Source organism: Tachyglossus aculeatus, chromosome 1 (assembly GCF_015852505.1).
Source record: "Tachyglossus aculeatus isolate mTacAcu1 chromosome 1, mTacAcu1.pri, whole genome shotgun sequence".
In the NCBI taxonomy this organism is placed as follows: Eukaryota; Metazoa; Chordata; class Mammalia; order Monotremata; family Tachyglossidae; genus Tachyglossus; species Tachyglossus aculeatus.
In genome coordinates, this window is record NC_052066.1 from 43,866,399 (window position 1) to 43,882,018 (window position 15,620).

General features: G+C 43.2%; 1 protein-coding gene across 2 annotated transcripts in view; it reads left to right on the forward strand.

Moving 5' to 3' along the window:
* The window catches only part of VEPH1 (ventricular zone expressed PH domain containing 1), a 238,875-nt gene that overhangs the window by 81,252 nt on the left and 142,003 nt on the right, over window positions 1-15,620 (forward strand). For both annotated transcript variants that reach the window (XM_038746083.1, XM_038746084.1), the window contains exons 5-6: window positions 4,748-4,914; window positions 14,801-15,010. In XM_038746083.1, the coding sequence (XP_038602011.1) occupies window positions 4,748-4,914; window positions 14,801-15,010 (377 nt within the window). The remainder of the gene's footprint in view (window positions 1-4,747; window positions 4,915-14,800; window positions 15,011-15,620) is intronic.

Consider the following 15,620-nt stretch of genomic DNA (forward strand, 5'->3'; position numbering starts at 1 on the left):
AGAAAGGCTTTGTGCTGGAGATGGATTTTGAGCGTGGCTAGGAAAGAGGGTTCCCTCTCAGGGTTGCACCAGGAGAGTTTCCAGTACTCTGGGAGGGAGTATGGGAGTATGTGAGGGAGAGTCAAGCAGAAGCTTGTCCATTCCATTCCTAGCTTGGGCAGTAGCTAGGGAATGGAAGGCAATCTTCTACAAGTCAAAACTCACCTGTGCTGGGCAGCAGCACCATGGGAGAGGGTTGTGGGTGGAGACTCAAGTTGACTTCGCGAAAGGAGGCAATGGTAAACCGCTTCCAGATTTTTACCAAGAAAACTCTACGGATTTATTACCGAGATGACTGTTGATGGAGGTGGGGCATTTTGGTAGAGATATCTCCATAGCATCGCTATGGGTCGGAGATGACTTGATGGCATATGACAAGACAGAGGAAGAGGAAGAGGATGTGGCTTGTCAAGACAGACTGGGAAAGGTTATTCAGTCAGAGGGGATGTGTGAGGGATGTGAGCAGAGAGTCAAGTGCTGGCATAAGCAAAGAAATGACCTTCACTGGGGTCAGGTCAGGGACATGAGCAAGGGTGCAGTGAGAGAAGGTCAGCAAGCTATGGGAGGCCCAATTCATTCAATCGTATTTATTGAGCACTTACTGTGTGCAGAGCATTGTACTGAGTGCTCCCAATGAATGGAGGGCTTTGAGACCGAAGGTTAGGAACTCTAATTGGGTTCAGGTAATAATAATGATAATGGCATTTATTAAGCACTTACTATGTGCAAAGCACTGTTCTAAGCACTGGGGAGGTTACAAGGTGATCAGATTGTCCCACAGCGGGCTCACGGTCTTAATCCCCATTTTACAGATGAGGTAACTGAGGCCCAGAGAAGTGAAGTGACTTGCCCAAAGTCACACAGCTGACAATTGGCAGAGCTGGGGTTTGAAACCCTGACCTCTGACTCCAAAGCCCGTGCTCTTTCCACTGAGCCACAAGCAGGAAAGTCATTATAGGCCTTAGAACAGGGGACTGATGTGAGGTAACAATTGCCTCAGTGTAGGATGGACTAGAAAGGGGAAACACTGGAGTTGAGGTAACTAACAAAATTGTTGAAGATTGTTTGCTGATGACTCCTCTCTCATTCAACCCACATATTCAATCCATCATTACAGCCTATGGATTCCATCACTAAAATCCATTCATTCCTTTCCATCCAAACTGCAACCACATTAATCCAATCAATCACTTATCCTATCCTGCCTAGAGTACTGGATCAGCCTCCTTACTGACCTCCCTGCCTCCTGTCTCTCCGCACTCCAATCCATACTTCACTCTGCCACCTGTATCATCTTATATTGTACTCTCCCAAGTTCTTAGTACAGTGCTCTGCACACAGTAAGCACTGAATAAATGATTGAATGAATGAATGAATGATTGACTGATAGTAGACAGAAGGGGCCAGGAGTGGATTCGTTCATTCATTCAATGGTATTTATTGAGCGGTTACTGTGTGCAGAGCACTGTACTAAGCACTTGGGAAGTACAAGTTGGCAACATATAGAGATGGTCCCTACCCAACAGTGGGCTCACAGTTTAGAGGGGGGAGACAGACATCCAAACAAAACATATTAACAAAATAAAATAAATAGAATAGTAAATATGTACAAGTAAAATTAATAGAGTAATAAATATTCATTCAATTGCATTTATTGAGCACTTACTGTGTGCAGAGTGCTGTACTAAGTGCTTATAAAATATGTACAAGCATATATACAGGTGCTGTGGGGAGGGAAAGGAGGTATGGCGGGGGGGATGGGGAGGGGAGGAGGGGGAGACGAAGGAGGGGGCTCAATATGGGAAAGCCTCCTGGAGGAGGTGAACTCTCAGTAGGGCTTTGAAGAGAGGGAGAGAGCTAGATTGGTGGATGTGCTGAGGGAGGGCATTCCAGGGGGAGGACGTGGGCCGGGGGTCGACGGCGGGACAGGCGAGAATGAGGCCCAGTGAGGAGGTTAGCGGCTGAGGAGTGGAGGGTGTGGGCTGGGCTGGAGAAGGAGAGAAGGGAGGTGAGGTAGGAGGGGGTGAGGGGATGGACAGCCTTGAAGCCGAGAGTGAGGAGTTTTTGCCTCATGCGTAGGTTGATTGGTAGCCGCTGGAGATTTTTGAGGAGGGGAGAAACATGCCCAGAGCATTTCTGCACAAAGATGATCTGGGTAGCAGTGTGAAGTATAGATTGAAGTAGGGAGAGGCAGGAGGATGGGAGATCAGAGTGGAGGCTGATACAGTAATCCAGTCAGGATAGGATGAGAGTGGATGAGTAGAGATGAGTGGAGCGTGGAGATGAGTGGAGACGAATGGATGAGTGGAGACGAGTGGATGAGTGGAGAGTGGATCTCATCAGCATAGCCCTGCCCCAGCCCAGCCCCCCTTCAGTGACCCAGAATACTCTTCTTCCTACACCAGAGCTGAGTTCTGGGCAATTCCAGACCATTTTCAGCAATTTTCTCTCTCCCTACAGCACCTGGGGTAGGATTTCCCAAATTTCAGATCTTCCAGGATAGCCTCCAGGAGACTTCCTCTAGCCTATAATAAATTTTAGTGTTGGTTTCCCTGCTAGACTGTGAGCTCCTTGAAGGTAGGGATCACATCTACTTTTCCAATTGTACCTGTTACAGAAGCAGCATGGACTAGTGGATAAAGGCCAGACCTCAGAGTCAGAAGGACTTGGGTTCTAATCCGAGTTCTGTCATTTATCTGCTGTGTGACCTTGGACAAGTCACTTCACTGCTCTGTGCCTCAGTTCCCTCATATGTCAAATGGGGATTAAGAGTGCTAGCCTCATTCATTCATTCAATCATATTTATCGAGCGCTTATTGTGTGCAGAGCACTGTACTAAGCACTTGGGAAGTACAAGTTGGCAACATATAGAGACGGTCCCTACCCAACAACGGGCTCACAGTGTAGAAGGGGAGACAGACAACAAAACAAAACATGTGGACAAGTGTCAAGTCATCAGAATAAATAGGAGTAAAGCTAGATGCACACCATTAACAAAATAAATAGAATAGTAAATATGTACAAGTAAAATAGAGTAATAAATCTGTACAAACTTGTATGCAGGTGCTGTGGGGAGGGGAAGGAGGTAGGGCGGGGGGGATGGGGAGGGGGAGAGGAAAGAGGGGGCTCAGTCTGGGAAGGCCTCCTGGAGGAGGTGAGCTCTCAGTAGGGATCTCATGTGTGACAGGGACTATGTCCAACCCTATTTGCTTGTGTTCCCCCGCAGCAAGTAGTACAATGCCTAGCACATAGCAAGCCCTTAACAAATACCATAATAATTATTATTACTATTATTGCACTCTCCCATGTACTTAGTACAGTCTTCTGCCCAGAGTATAGTGTTCAATAAATTTACTGACTGAGTGTTTGGGATGCTGCCAAAACCACCATTGCTTTAGTTAATTCCTTTATCCAGATTCTCAGTCCAGATGTCTTAGAAGCACCATGACCAAGTGGAAAGGGCACAGGCTTTGGAGTCAGAGGACCTGAGTTCTAATCTACCCAGTCTGTCATGTGCCTGCTGTACAATCTTGGACAAATCACTTAACTTCTCTGTACTTCAGTTCCCTCATCCGTAAAATGGGGTTTCGATACCTGTTTTTCCTCCCATTTAGACTGTGAGCCTCATGTGGGGCCTGATTATGTTGTATCTACTTCAGTACTCAGTACAGTGCTGGACACATAATAAGCACAAATCCCACAAATAATATTATTATTAAAACTGAGGCACTGAAATTTTGAATTCTGAAATTTATCAGGTTTCTTTACTCACGTTGAAATGTTTCACTTATGTGTTCCATCAGTCGCTTATGTGTACATGTTTATGTTTAAAAGCTGCTCATTTTGTACTCATTATTTTCTTTGTGTCTGAAGTTCTATCCCCTCAGTAAAAAAAAACATTCATCTTAGCTATCATCAAGTAACTATCTTCTGTATTTGAAAAACACATGTTTAAAAGACAATAAAAGCAGAAATTCTGTGGCGACGTCAGCGACACTTTCAAGAACTTGAGGGAATTTGAGAGGACTCATCCCACAGTATAAGCCTGTGTTTCCCATATGTTTCCCATATGTTTTTCTTACAACTAGTCCCTGAAATTTTTCTCAGTGTTTGCGTTTTCAAATGAAATCGAGTGTATCTTGAAACAAACCCCACTGTGGCAAGGACACCATGTCCGCCTTGAGTTTAAAGCAGTTTGATTTTGCATGTAAACTTCTCTTTAAAACTCGTTACTGAATAAATCACGTTTCTTGTTTTCTGAAAAGAACTTCATAGATAACGTTCCGCTGCCCACTTTTCATTGACTTCATTCAACTTCAGGTTTATTATGTTATAACAGCTTCCTATTAAATACCATTCAGCTTTCGTTCTCATTGGATACCTTTTCCGGCACTGCTTACCTCTTGAGAGTGAAGTTCATAATTAACAGCAGATTTTTCTCTTTTTCATATTGCTTCCCTCATGAAATTCATCATGAGGTAATATTTCTTGTCACAAAATGCTTTTCTTTTTTTCAGTATTTTTTTTCTAATAATACCTCAAGGACGTTTCCGAAATTATAAACAGTCAGTTTGGCATGAGAAAATGGCTGGCAAAGTGGCCACGTTATAAGGGAATGAGGACATTTGTCATTGATTGTGGCTTTCATTTCTCTTGGGCCGATAGTACCCTGGAATTCAAATTATTCGATTGGCTTTCCCCTTTATAGGAAACTCCATGCTGCTCAGAGTACTGCCATCTGTGTATGATAAAGAGCCACTGCCAATTAACAGGCATCTTAGGGAGCTGTTAGCACTGATGTCACAGCTGGAACAGGCAGAACAACACCATCTCCTCAGACTGCTGCAGACTGTTACAAAGCAAAAGCAACCTGAGGTAAGAAGTCTCTACCTTAGTTTCCATATGCATAGAGGAGGATAAGAAGGCCAAGTGTCACCCATAAATGCCTGAGAGTACAATATGCATGCTGGGATGAATTTATCACCTCAAAACATGAGTTTGGCCCACTGAGAACTTTCCTTATTGGAGAAGCAGCGTGGCTCAGTGGAAAGAGCCTGGGCTTTGGAGTCAGAGGTCATGGGTTCAAATCCCAGCTCTGCCAACTGCCAGCTGTGTGACTTTGGGCAAGTCACTTAACTTCTCTGGGCCTCAGTTCCCTCATCTGAAAAATGGGGATTAAGGCTGTGAGCCCCCCGGGGGACAACCTGATCACCTTGTATCCTCCCCAGTGGTTAGAACAGCACTTTGCATATAGTAAGCACTTAATAAATGCCATTATTATCATTATTAATTTAAAGTACACTCATCCCCTGCAGGACCCAAATTAGCTTGCAGAAAATGGGGAGGTGATTGGCAGGAATCAGGGTTGGCAAAGGAGAAAGTGGATGGGGAATGTGCTCCATAATTCTGCTGATCCATCTCCCCTTTTAGACTGTGAGCCCACTGTTGGGTAGGGACTGTCTCTATATGTTGCCAACTTGTACTTCCCAAGTGCTTAGTACAGTGCTCTACACACAGTAAGCGCTCAATAAATGCCATTGATTGATTGATTGGTAAAGCAACAAAGACAGTCCGGTAACAAGTGTGAATGGTTTAACTGCAGAGAGCAGTGAAGAATATAGATACTAGAGGCTCAGGTTACATGTGCTGCATCATGAGTATGTCCAAACTGATTGACATGTATCTAATCCAGTGTTTAGAACAGTGATTGATACATAGTAAGCCCTTAAAATATACCATAATAGTAATTGTTACCCTTATGGTTTTGATTATGGTTCTCCCCCTTTCATTGAAAGCACATCTCCTCCAAGAGCCTTTCTCTGATTAAGCCCTCCTTTCCTCTTCTCCCATTCCCTTCTGCCTTGCCCTGACTTGTTCCCCTTATTCATCCCCCCTCCCACCCCCACAACACTTATGTACATATCTGTCATTTATTTATTTATATTAATATCTGTCTCCCCCTCTAGACTGTAAGCTCACTGTGGGCAAGGAATGTATCTGTTTATTGTTATTATACTCTCCCCAGCGCTTAGTACAGCACACTGTACACAGTAAGCATTCAATAAATATGATTTGCTGACTAGGAGGGTCCCATAAATAGAAAAAATAATGAATTTGTTTTCTTTAGGACAGATTTCCCCAACATACCACTAAAATGTAGGATCAAATGTGGTGAATATACTCTTTGTTTTCCCCAAGACACTGTAAGTTCCATCTTGTTCTTTCAGTTAGAATAATAAACTGTTTTCTAGTGCTAAGAGTTATGGGCCTCCTAAGCTAGCAGGGCTGGGCAAAGTCCTATCCAGATGTTGAGAACCGCAGGATGAGATCTACTCACTCAGAGATATGGGTATCACTTAATTTTCAGGCAAATTATACGTTGTTGCACTCTAGATTCCAATGAGATGCTGCTGAAAAAACTGCATCGCTTTCTTCACTCTTGATTCTCATGACTCTAACCTGCTGTTCACCCCTTTCCCCTGTTCAAAATGCTCTTCTCCATCATCTTCACCAACCCTCTCCTACCTATTCTGCCAAATCCCCACCAAAATCCTATTCTAAAGAAGGTGTTCCTTGTTGAATCCATTCATCTCCCCCTCCAGATTGGAAGCTCCTTGTGGGCAGGGAACATGTCTACCAACTCTGTTGTACTCTCCTAAGCACTTAGAATGGTGCTCTGCCCACAGAAACTCACCTTTGGCTTTAAATCACTTATTCTCCTTGCCCCCTTCTACCACATCTCACTACACTCCTCCTATAACCCAGCCTGCACACTTTGTTCCTCAGAGTCAGAATCCCAGCTCTTCCACTTGTCTGTGTGACCTTGGGGAAGTCATTCATTCATTCATTCATTCATTCATTCATTCATTCCATCGTATTTATTGAGTGCTTACTGTGTGCAGAGCACTGTACTAAGTGCTTGAGAAGTACAATTTGGCAACATATAGAGACGGTCCCTACCCAACAGTGGGCTCACAGTCTAGAAGGGGGAGACAGAGAACAAAACAAAACATATTAACAGAATAAAATAGATAGAATAAATATGTACAAGTAAAATAAATAGAGTAATAAATACGTACAAACATATATACATACATACAGGTGCTGTGAGGAAGGGAAGGAGGTAAGGCGGGAGGGATGGAGAGGGGGAGGAGGGGGAGAGGAAGAAGGGGGCTCAGTCTGGGAAGGCCTCCTGGAGGAGGTGAGCTCTCAGTAGGGCCTTAAAGGGAGGAAGAGAGCTAGCTTGGCGGATGGGCGGAGGGAGGGCATTCCAGTCCAGGGGGAGGACGTGGGCTGGGGGTCGACGGCGGAACAGGCGAGAATGAGGCCTAACGGTGAGGAGATTAGCGGCAGAGGAGCGGAGGGTGCGGGCTGGGCTATAGAAGGACAGAAGGGAGGTGAGGTGGGGGGGGCGAAGTGATGGACAGCCTTGAAGCCCAGGGTGAGGAGTTTCTGCCTGATGCGTAGGTTGATTGGTAGCCACTGGAGATTTTTGAGGAGGGGAGTAACATGCCCAGAGTGTTTCTGGACAAGGACAATCTGGGCAGCAGCGTGAAGTATGGATTGAAGTGGGGAGAGACACGAGGATGGGAGATCAGAGAGGAGGCTGATACAGTAATCCAGACGGGATAGGATGAGAGCTTGAACTAGCAGGGTAGCGGTTTGGATGGAGAGGAAAGGGCGGATCTTGGTAATGTTGCAGAGCTGAGACCATCAGGTTTTGGTGACAGCTTGGATGTGAGGGGTGAACGAGAGAGCAGAGTCAAGGGTGACACCAAGGTTGCAGACTTGTGAGACGGGAAGGATGGTAGTACCATCAACAGTGACTATTGAAACTTCCAACATGACTGCACAGAATAAATTGAACAAGATGGGGTCCACCATGAATCCCTGCTTTATTCCAGTGGTGTTTGGTAATGGACCAGACTCAGCTCTGACATAGCCAGCTGAGCCATCACGAACTAGTCCAGCGCTTAGTACAGTGCACTGCACGCAGCAAGCACACAATAAATATGATTGAATGAACGAATGGTCAAAGAAACTTGATGATCCTTTCAGGGTGGATGCATTTGCTAAGTAATTTCAAGCAACATAGCCTAGTGGATAAAGCACGTGCCTGGAAATCAGAAGGGCCTGGGGTCTAATTCTGACCCTTCCACTTGTCTGTTGTGTGATTTTGGGCAAGTCAGCGTGGCTAAGTGGAAAAGAGCCCGGGCTTTGGAGTCAGAGGTCATGGGTTCAAATCCCGGCTCCGCCACTTGTCAGCTGTGTGACTTTAGGCAAGTCACTTCACTTCTCTGGGCCTCAGTTAACTCATCTGTAAAATGGGTATTAAGACTGTGAGCCCCCTGTGGGACAACCTGATCACCTTGTAACCTCCCCAGCACTTAGAACAGTGCTTTGCACACAGTAAGTGCTTAATAAATACCATTTAAAAAAAACTTCTCTGTGCCTCAGTTACCTCAGCTATAAAATGGGGATTAAGACTGTGAGCCCCATGTGGGACAGGGACTGTGTCCAACCCGAATGGCTTGCATCCACCCCAGCGCTTAATACAGTACTTGGCAAATAGTAAATGCTTAATAAATGTTATTATTAGCATTATTATTATTTTCTTATGGTATCAAATGCATTAGTAAGCACTATAGTGGCTGTAAAGAAGTCTCGATGCTACTCTCTGCCTTTTTCCTGCTTCTGTCTTGTATCAAGTTTCATGTCCACTGCTATATTGTGATTCTGGTAGCATTCAGGTGAAGGTGTTCTTTAGTAGCTGATCCAAGAAGACTCCGGCTAGAATCTTGCCATCAATAGCGAGAAATGAGACACCTCAATAATTGCTGCAATCTGGTCTTTCACCTTTCTCCTTTGAAATGTTCAATACAGTGCTCTGTGCACAGTTAGCACTCACTATAAATACCCTCAATTTATTGATTGGTTGATGGCATTTTTGAGATCCTGTGGCACTGCCTCAGTGGTCCAAATTTTAGCAAGAATTTGTGCACATACTTAGGCAGGGTATCTCCTCCATGCTTGGAGATCACAGCAGGCAGAGCAGCAGGTCTAGATGCTCTTCCATTTTTTTATCGATCTCACTGGTCAGATGCCTAAAAGAATGGTCTTTCCCTTACATGTGATGATCTTTCTCTGACTTTTCTTAAAAGAAGCAAACATTCTCCACTACAACCTATTCCTGTTCAAGGCCCTGTTCTGAACGGTATCTGTTAGCTCCAAGTCGATACATTCCATTCTATTAATGCACATTTCATTGCCGGTCCTCTGTTATTCAGTAGGAGTCTTTGACTAACAGTGGCAAGAATTGAGGTTATACTAAACTGTAAGTTCCTTGGGGGTGGATATCATCTCTACCAACTCTTCTCGATTGCATTTTCCCAAGCACTTAGTACAGGGCTTTACATAGTAAATTCTTAATAAATACTACTGACTGATTAATTGAAGGATTAAACTCCAGTGGAATTCCTGTGGAGCACATGGGCCATGGAAACAGAAAATATCAGTTCGGTCTCTGCCGTACTTCTCTAAATTTTGCTTGTGTAGTTCATGGTCAACGCAGTTATGTCTACCCTTCAAATGCCGTCAAATCATTTCTGACCCATAGCGACTCCATGGACGCACCCTCTTCAGAACATCCCATCTTCTGTCATCAAGTCGTTCTGGTATATGTATCCGTAGAGGTTTCTAGGTAAAGATATGGAAGTGGTTTTCCACTGCCTTCTTCCATAAAGTAAAAACTTGAGTCTCTGCCGTTGTCTTTGATCAATGTTTTGATCACTCGATAATCTGCCTTTGACTCTTTCCCACGCCGTCGCTGCCCAGCACAGGTGAATCGACTTTGACATTTAGTCTTAGATCTTTCCATTATGGGTAGCCCTATATGGCAAAGCCCTAAACTTCAGCAGCATATGCAAACTCTCCTGCGCTTAGTACAGTGCTCTGCACACAGCAAGCACTCAATAAGCACGTGGCTCAGTGGAAAGAGCGTGGGCTTTGGAGTCAGAGGTCATGGGTTCAAATCCAAGCTCTGCCAATTGTCAGCTGTGTGACTTTGGGCAAGTCACTTAACTTCTCCGTGCCCCGGTTACCTCATCTGTAAAATGGGGATTAAGACCGTGAGCCCGCTGTGGGACAACCTGATCACCTTGTAACCTCCCCAGTGCTTAGAACAGTGTTTTGTACATAGTAAGCACTTAATAAATGCCATTATTATAATTAATGAATACGGTTGAATGAATGATAAGGTTTCGACTATAAGGGGTCGATTCAGATGAGAGAGTCATGTCTTAAGTCACTGCATAATATAGTTTTTTTCCTACATCCCACCATCTATGGAGAAGCAGTGTGGCTCAGAGGAAAGAGCCTGGGATTGGGAGTCAGAGGTCATGGGTTCAAATTCTGGCTCCACCACTTGTCAGCTGTGTGACTTTGAGCAAGTCACTTAACTTCTCTGGACCTCAGTTCCCTCATCTAGAAAATGGGGATTAAGACTGTGAGCCCCACGTGGGACAATCTGATTGCCTTGTATCCCCCCAGTGCTTAGAACAGTGCTTGGCACATAGTAAGTGCTTAACAAATGCTATTATTATTATTATTATTATTATTATTATTATTATTATTATTATTATTATTACCTATGCAATATTTAGAACTGACTCATGGTAAACCAGGGCCAAGGACAGTGTTAGAGATTAGCAAGGAGGAATTGTCTCTGGTTTCGGGGTTGATATTCCCCCTTTTCAACCATGTGACTGGCATAAAGCAGAAAACAAAAAAAAAGCCTATCACGTGGCTTCTTAACATACAGAAAACACCATTTCTATCAGTAGCCAAACTCAGCTGCAGCTAACCAAATTTCAAATCTGAAATTTAGTTACAATACCATTTAGTTTTTGTTGTGAAATGTAATATACTCCTTGTTTCGGTCATGTCTTCTTGCCTCTTTTCCTGTCCCATGGGTTCTACTATGTCATTGCTTAAGTCCTCTTTCACGCAAATTACGAAAATAAGAGTGCAATGATTTGTGGCTTAGGATCTCTAAATTAATCAATGTGCAAGCTAGTGTTTCTAGAAGCCCTCACAGAAAAGAGTTTGGTGTTTACATGAGTGGGACATGGAGATTAGGGACTTGGAAAAGGAAATTTTATGGATTACATTTTTAAACTCGTCTAAATATTTTACATTTCTAATAGATTCAGCATTGCAGTTTAGGTATGTTCATTGAACCGTGGACAACTCACTTTCCTCTATGTTGCAAAGATAGGTTTCTTTACTTTTTATAAATGACATAGTGTCATTCAAAAATTGGTGAAATGGTAGGGACCGTCTCTATATGTTGCCGACTTGTACTTCCCAAGTGCTTAGTACAGTGCTCTGCACACAGTAAGCACTCAATAAATACGAATGAATGAATGAATGGTTTTATAGTCATACCCATTCATGTAAAACTGGAAACACCAATTCCTGGTTTAATGCAGTCAAATGCACTATGCGTGGATATACATTTGTGTGTATATTTCAGTTTCCCTAATCTTCCTAAATCTTCCTGTTGTATCATAAAGGCCATCATTATTATTATTATTACCTTTGTAGGATTGAGATTTGAAGTTTTGTCACTGGTGGTGGGTGATTGAGGCATTCACATCAAGAAAGAGTCACTGTTGCAGATCCTTTAATCCCACCCAAAACCCAAATCCTTTAAAAATGAATTTTGGAGGCAATTATGTTACATTATACCTAGTCAAATGTTTAGCTTGGCTACAAAAGACAGTTTCCCAACAATGCACTTATAAAATCAGAAAAGGGGGCAGCTCAATCATGTATTTTCCGTTGTTGATGCTGAAGCTTCTCTAGTCTTCAGTGTTTTCTTTCAGAGCAATACAATAAGCAGTAAGTAAGCAGCATGGTCTAGTGGATGGAGCCAGAGAGACCTTGGTTCTAATCCCGGCTCCACCACTTGTCTGTTATGGGTCAGTCACTTAACTTCTCTGTGCCTCAGTTATCTCATTTGTAAAATGGGTATTCAGGCCGTGAACCCCATGTGGGACATGGACTGTGTCCAACCTGATTACTTTGTATCTACCCCAGGGCTGAGAATAGTGCCTGGCATGTAGTAAGCATTTAACAAATACCATAAAAAAATACACCTAGTTCACCTTTACTGACTGAGTCGTATTCTTGCAACATTCCAGATTAAGGAAAACCCATGTAGTAGTACTCATGATTCATTCATTCATTCATTCAATCACATTTATTGAGCGCTTACTGTGTCCAGAGCACTGTACTAAGCGCTTGGGAAGTACAAGTTGGCAACCACATGTAGACACCTATTATCGAAAAGTAGGGTGCAAAATAGGTTAACCGGTGTAAATTGGCCGCAGGGTTCGAGAACCCAAGGTGGTGACGCAGATAGGAAAAATGACTCTGAGACATGAGTTCAGATACAGCAGGAAAGGTAGGAAGATTGACTACCTGCCCGTTCGCCTCCCAAGAGAGGTACAAGTGGCAAGCAGCCCCAACTCCAACCGCTTATTCCTCTTTTATTTTGTTCCCAATCCATTCATTCATTCAATCATATTTATTGAGCGTTTACAGTGTGCAGAGCACTGCACTAAGCGCTTGGGAAGTACAAGTTGGCAACATATAGAGACAGTCCCTACCCAAAAGCTGGCTCACAGTCTAGAAGAGGGAGACAGAGAACAAAACAAAACACAAAAAATCCGAGCTACATATAGGATTCCCGTGTACGTGCCGCAAGTGAAACCTTGGCATTCCTAGATCCTGAGTTAAATTACAACCCTTACTTTGTCATGGTTTGGTTAATGTCAAAATCCCTGTTATCAGGATGTTATCAGGAGATAATGGTCAGCACAGGATGGGGACATCCCAAACAGAGAGGAGCCACTTTGGTTAATGTAACAACACCCATGCTGTTTCTTCCGTCATCATGGGGCCCTGCTTTCAGGTCTCTGACAACACATTCAATTCATTCAGTCATATTTATTGAGTGCTTACTGTGTGCAGAGCACTGTACTAAGCGCTTGGGAAGTCCAAGTTGGCAACATATAGAGACGGTTCCTACCCAACAGCGGGCTCACAGTCTAGATCTAGAAGACCAATCAAATAGACTGGTGAGTTTTTCTAACCAGTAAAATACAACTGGTGAGCTGTTCTCACCAGCAAAATATGGTGAGCCATTCTCACCAGCAAAATATGATTGGTGAGCCATTTCCACCAGCAAAATACGACTAGCGAGCTGTTCTCACCAGTAAAATAGATGAGCTTTTCTCACCAGTAAAGTATGACTGGCGAGTCATTCTCACCAGTAAAATTTGATGGTGTTCTAGGCAATATATACAATAAAATAAAGGATGGTATTTATTAAGTACTTATTAGGTGTCAGGCACTGCCCTAGGTAATAATAATAATGATGGCATTTATTAAGCGCTTAGTATGTGCAAAGCACTGTTCTAAGCGCTGGAGATACAAGATAATCAGCTTAGAACCAATTCCTTTGCCACAAAGCCTCCACAATCATCATCAATCGTATTTATTGAGCGCTTGCTATGTGCTCAATAAATACGATTGATGATGATTGTGGAGGCTTTGGGAGAACAGATATGTTATCCCCATTTTATAGATGAAGAAACTGTGGGCCAGAGCAGTTAAATGACTCTGCCACAACAGGCAAGTGGTAGACCCTGGACTAAAAACCGGGGCTGCTGACTCCAGTCTTACAGTCTTTCCACCTGGCAGTGTACACATAATGAAAACAGATCAAAGTATACACATACTATGAACTGTACAAGTGCAAAGTAATTTGCATTAACTGAAAAAAATGTCCAACTCCTTTAAGTATTCATTGATGAGGAACTGTTACATTACCCAGAAAATGAGAGAGAACAATCTTGGGACATTGTAAGACATTTCCAAATCATTTTTGAAATTTATTTTGCCCCAGGTTTCCATAATTCTCAGAATTAATAGTAATGATGGCATTTATTAAGTGCTTACTATGTGCAAAGCACTATTCTAATCGCTGGGGAGGTTACAAGGTGATTAGGTTGTCCCACAGGGGGCTCACAGTCTTCATCCCCATTTTACAGATGAGGTAACTGAGGCACAGAGAAGTTAAGTGACTTGCCTAAAGTCACACAGCTGACAATTGGCGGAGTCAGGATTTGAACCCATGACCTCTGACTCCAAAGCCCGAGCTCTTTCCTTGTTGTACTGCTTCTCAGTATTGTTAGTATTTCCCCTTAAATTGAATCCCAGTGGGAAATGAAACGAAGTATACTCCATTTTTTAGAATATGACATGATTAGTTTGTTACCGGTAACTCTTTAAAATGTGGTTTTTGGAGGGTAGGAACTGGTAACTGAGTTTTCCCTCCGAAGGTTTTTGAAAACTTCCAGTACAATAAGGACACTTTTTTTCCCCCAGAGTGAGTAAACCTGAACCTCTAAAGATTTGAATTTAGTTGGAAATTCCAAACTTGTGAAGTTAAAAGGGTTCTATTCTTAACAAAACACATTTCCTCATCCCTACCAAATTGTTCTATGCCTCTGACCTTCACTTGCAGCTCTCACTACTTAAAAGAGAAATTGTACAGGGACTAATTTTATGAAAATATATCAGGTTCGATGCAAATGAAAAGGAACAGGTGGTAGGCTTTATTCAGGGAGCCAAAATGTTGGCTCTTATTGTGTGTGATCATTTTCTCCCTTGGTTTTTTTTTCCTATTTTGTAGGTCCTTAAGGAGTGTATACCTTTCCTAATTGGACGCTTGAGGGACCCTGCTCATGTTGACGTTATATTAAACATCCTCATAGAAATATCAGGCTACGAGCCAGTGGCCTTGACCGGCTTTCTTCCGATGCTGAAAGAGATTGGCGAGAGCTTTCCAAACCTGATTGGACAAACAGCCAAGATCTATGGAGCGGTGGGGCACATGGATGAGGTAAGTCCTCCGTTTGTTATTCCACATATGCTGTTCATTTTGGAATACCATGCCTTTGAGGATCTAGGAACTCAGACAGTGTGACTGAGAGTTGTGATTCTGGGTTTTGCTTGCAGGACCAATGGTCTGTCCCACAACTTCAAGGGTTCTTTGACTCTTTTCCTTGATCTCTGAGCATGTATTGATCCACCCAGGAAAGACCTAAGCAAGTATGGAGTTGAGCTCAGAGATCACACATCATTATTGTCATTGGGTGAGACCAAACATGCATTATCAGAGAAGCAGCGTGGCTCAGTGGAAAGAGCACGGGCTTTGGAGTCAGAGGTCAGGGGTTCAAATCCCGGCTCCTCCAATTGTCAGCTGTGTGACTTTGGGCAAGTCACTTAACTTCTCTGTGCCTCAGTTACCTCATCTGTAAAATGGGGATGAAGCCTGTGAGCCCCATGGGGGACAACATGATCACCTTGAACCTCCCCAGCGCTCATAACAGTGCTTTGCATGTAGTAAGCGGTTAATAAATGCCATCATTATTATTATTATTATTATTAGCAAATTTTCTGGAAGATTCAGGCCTGATATTTGAAGTCAAAGCTTATTTTTGACCTCAGTG